The 4,390-nt window shown below is 49.7% G+C and overlaps 1 protein-coding gene across 3 annotated transcripts; it reads right to left on the reverse strand.

Moving 5' to 3' along the window:
- Positions 1 to 872: 872 nt before the first annotated feature.
- Positions 873 to 4,145, reverse strand: LOC129620925 (uncharacterized). 3 transcript variants are annotated; one of them, XM_055536772.1, is made up of 4 exons: positions 3,547 to 4,145; positions 2,684 to 2,739; positions 2,031 to 2,095; positions 873 to 1,200 (listed from the first exon to the last, which is right to left on the reverse strand). In XM_055536772.1, the coding sequence occupies exons 1-4, from the start codon at positions 3,882 to 3,884 to the stop codon at positions 1,177 to 1,179; spliced, it is 483 nt and encodes a 160-aa protein (XP_055392747.1). In that variant the 5' UTR covers positions 3,885 to 4,145; the 3' UTR covers positions 873 to 1,176. The 3 variants fall into 3 exon arrangements, with proteins under 3 accessions (XP_055392747.1, XP_055392745.1, XP_055392746.1); XM_055536770.1 differs by lacking the exon at positions 873 to 1,200 and adding an exon at positions 1,651 to 1,904; XM_055536771.1 differs by lacking the exon at positions 873 to 1,200 and adding an exon at positions 1,651 to 1,939.
- Positions 4,146 to 4,390: the final 245 nt, after the last annotated feature.

The following is a 4,390-nucleotide window of genomic DNA, read 5'->3' on the forward strand; positions in this document are numbered from 1 at the left end:
TCTGGTGAGTCAAATACCTGACACAATTTCTTGAAAGAGGAATATTTCTTGATAAAATTCCAAACTACACAAAGTATGCATGTTCCCTTGATTTCTGTAGTAGTTGTGTATTCCTAGATAGCCTATTCAAAAGCAGAGACATTACTTTGCCAACAAAGATCCGTCTAGTCAAGGCTATGGTTTTTCCTGTGGTCATGTATGGATGTGAGAGTTGGACTGTGAAAAAGGCTGAGCGCCGAAGAATTGATGCTTTTGAACTGTGGTGTTGGAGAAGACTCTTGAGAGTCCCTTGGACCGCAAGGAGATCCAACCAGTCCATTCTGAAGGAGATCAGCCCTGGGATTTCTTTGGAAGGAATGATGCTAAAGCTGAAACTCCAGTACTTTGGCCACCTGATGCGAAGAGTTGACTCATTGGAAAAGACTGTGATGCTGGGAGGGATTGGGGGCAAGAGGAGAAGGGGACGACAGAGGATGAGATGGCTGGATGGCATCACTGACTCGATGGACGTGAGTCTCAGTGAACTCTGGGAGTTGGTGTTGGACAGGGAGGCCTGGCGTGCTGTGATTCATGGGGTCGCAAAGAGTCGGACACGACTGAGCGACTGATCTGATCTGATCTGTGTATTCCTAGAAAACTCAGTGTGTGCTTTTTAAAGCTGTACAACACTTTGTGTTTATATGTAAAACAGAGTTAGGTTCTCAACTTGGAGATTTAGAGACAGGTTTTCCACCAACTGGGCACCTGGGACAATTGGCTGTTGCAGGACCACCCCCCTGCCCACTAATAGTGCCCCACAGCCCTTCAGTGTGACAACACACACACATACCCACAACTCTATAGAACCCGTCCTGGAAGCAGTATCTGCTCCCTGAGGGCCAGCATCACGAGCTCATGCAGGGAACCCCGACCCCTGGCTTCCCCAGTTTATAGACAGCCTTGAACCCAGCTAGCCCTGGGGTCTGTGCTGAAGGCGGCACTTGGAGGTTGTTGAGGGTGGGAGAAGGGAAGCAAAGGATACAGGGTTGGCTCAGTCTCTAGGTTTCCTTCTCTCCAGGGACTGTGCTTGGAGCAAGTGGGGGAGGTGAGAGCCATGAGTCAAATTGTGGGGTCAGGGCACTGCAGCACCAGATCCTCCTTCTGAAGGACTCGTTGCCCCAGCTGTTGGGAACTGTGTCAGGTCTTCTGGGATGGCTCCAGCTGCCAAGAGATGCTTCACTAAGGTTATACTCCTTCCCGCATCGCCTGACTTACTGAGGCAGCAATATGAAGGCCTAGCTACCTCAGCCCTACTCAGGACACCTCTTAAGGGCACATATGCTCCAGAGGCCCATGGCGTTGGCCCTGCACCACAGCTCAACTTCTCCTCTACCCACTCTTGTTTCTTCCTCTCCCTTCCACAGGTGTTGATCCCAGGGCCCTCCTTAATAAACACCTCAAACTCCATCTTAGAGTCTTCTCCAAGAACCCAAGCTGTGACACCTGGTAATGAGCAGTGTTGATGAATTGTGTGACCCAAGTCCTAGAAGGTGAGCAGAGGAAAGGGGTGGGGGGCTCATGTCTGCTGGGAGCATCTGGGAGGGTCTATATTAGTCAGGGTTCTCCAGAGAAGTAGAACCAATAGAATATACAGATAGATACATAGAAAGATTTATTACAAGGGATTAAGTGAAGTCACTCAGTTGTGTCCAACTGTTTGTAACCACATGGACTGTAGCCTAGCAGGCTCCTCTGTCCATGGGATTTTCCAGGCAAGAATACTGGAGTGGGTTGCCATTTCCTTCTTGCCTGATGCAATTGTGGAGGCTGAGAGGTCCCACAATCTGCCACCTGCAAGTCAGAGGCCCAGGAAATCCAGCAGTGACGTTCCAGTCCAAACCCTGAAGCCTGAGAACCAGGAGCACCTGTGTCCAAGGGCAGGAGGAGATGGATGTCCCAGCTTAAATAGAGAGAAAAGTCACCTTTCTCCACATCTGTTTTTGTTCATTTGTTTTCCTATTTTGCCCCTTAATGGGTTAGATGATACTCACTGAATTGGTGAGGCATATTCTCCACTCAGTCTCCAATTCCAAAGCTAACTTCTTCTGGAAACACCCTGAAATAATATTTCATGAGCAATCTGGGCATCCTTTAGCCATATCACATTTACACATAAAGTTAACCCTCAGAGGCCCCCAGAGGAGGTGGGAAATAGGTTGTCTAGAAGGATAGCTAGGACTTAGATGAGGAGGGAGAGAAGATTGCTTCAGCTGGTCATGATCATCATTGATGATAATAATGCGCCTTTGTGATAGGTGTTTTATTTACACCTTTCACCTGTGTGGGGAGGTCTGTGGGGAAACGGTGAGGCATAGGGCACCACTGAGGCCCCCAGGGGCTCTGACGGAAGAGGGGCCTGGACTGAGTGGGAACATGGGCTTTATTTGGAAGGCAATGGGGAGCCACTGAAGGCTGCAGAGGGGGAAAGTATGAGGCTGTTGCTGGCTTCTGAGTGAGATACTCTGAGATCTGCCCAGACGCACATGGGAGATGGCTGGGTGTTGGGGTGCGAGGAAGGAAGGATCAGAGACGGTGCCAAGCCCAGCCCCAGCCCAGAACTGAGCATGTGGAGGATGCCACTGGGCATACGTGGACAGCTACGGGGTCCTTGGTTTTCCCCAGTCAGGGGAGGAGGGAAGCTTACCTTTTCCAGGGGATCCATCAGACCTGAGGTCCCCCCAGTGTCTCTCTGTGGTTGGCCTGAGGGGAGGGGCCAGGAGAACAAGGGCTGGTATATCAAGGTAACAGCACTAACTAATGTAGCACAGAACACCCCCCAACACCCCACCCCCCATTTAAGTGAATTAAGTGAAGTTAAAGTCACTCAGTCGTGTCTGACTCTTTGCGACCCCATGGACTATACAGTCCATGGAATTCTCCAGGCCAGAATACTGGAGTGGGCAGCTTTTCCCTTCTCCAGGGGATCTTCCCAACCCAGGGATTGAACCCAGGTCTCCAGCACTGCAGGTGGAATCTTTACCAGCTGAGCCACAAGGGAAGCCCAAGAATACGGGAGTGGGCAGCCTATCCCTTCTTCTGTGGATCTTCCTGACCCAAGAATCCAACTGGGGTCTCCTGCCTTGCAGGCGGATTCTTCACCAGCTGAGCTAAGAGGGAAGCCTTACGTGAATTAACCCAATAACAATGACTATGGTGGCTCAGAGGTTAAAGCCTCTGCCTGCAATGCGGGAGGCCGGGGTTCAATCCCTGGATCGGGAAGAACCCCTGGAGAAGGCAACGGCAACCCACTCCAGTACCCTTGCCTGGAGAATCCCATGGAGGGAGGAGCCTGGTAGGCTACAGTCCATGGGGTTGCAGAGAGTCAGACACGACTGAGCGACTTCACTTCCACTTTCATTCTCATAGTGGTAAAATGCAGGTGTTCTGGTTGGCTAGTGGTTCTTCTCCATGGTGACCAAGCCTCCTTCTAGCCTGTGGCTCCAGGAGCTTCTAAGTGCCTTATTGTCCCCTGTATTCAGTGGATGGATAGGGAAAGAGAGGACACACCTTCTTCTTAACAGCTGTGGCCAGGAAGGGGCCCACGACTTCCGCTCAGATTCCACTGGCAAGAACCAACCATAGGGCCATGCTAGATGCAAGGAGAGCTGGGAAATGCAGTTTGGGGTGAGGCAGCCACTTCCCAGGGGTGCCCTGGAGAGGGGGAGCTTGAGTGTTTGGTTGAAGGTGGCCACCTTTGACCCAGCTGGGAGAGGGCCTGGCAGCAGGAAATACTCTCTGTCTCCAACAGGCTTCTCAGAACACTTTCCACAGTGAGTGTTGAGGGCGCTTTGAGGCGCCTGTGGATGGGATGGACCCACAGTGGACTGGGTGGTTGTGGCTTGCATGCAGTGTACACCTCGTATGCTCCATGGGTGGTGTGGCACTTGGGGGCTGGTCCTTGTGGGCTCTGTGTGTTATGGACTACTAATATGTAAGATCACAGGATATAGGAGCACTGTACCAAAAAAAAAATTATCCTAATACTGTATACTAGCAATAGCATTTGGAAATTTAAGTAAATTTTTAAAAAGCATTCTCTACAACAGCACCAAAAACCATGAAATACTAGTTGCCAGACATATAGGCTGAAAACTACAATCCAGCAGGACATTTTCCATAGAAATGAAGATGTTGATTCTAAAATGTATACAGAAAAAAAAAAAAAAAACTAGAAAAGCAAAAGCAGTTTTGAAAAAGGACAAAGCTGGAAGAGTTGTACTACCTGTTTTCAAAACTTACTATAAAGCTACAGTAGGAAAGAAAAGAGAGGGTATAAAACTGATGTTTATTAGCTTTTCTTTCCTGTGAGATCGTATGAGATAGCTTTGGGAACCTAAGACACAGGAGAACT

This window comes from Bubalus kerabau, chromosome 10 (assembly GCF_029407905.1).
Source record: "Bubalus kerabau isolate K-KA32 ecotype Philippines breed swamp buffalo chromosome 10, PCC_UOA_SB_1v2, whole genome shotgun sequence".
Lineage (NCBI taxonomy): Eukaryota > Metazoa > Chordata > Mammalia > Artiodactyla > Bovidae > Bubalus > Bubalus kerabau.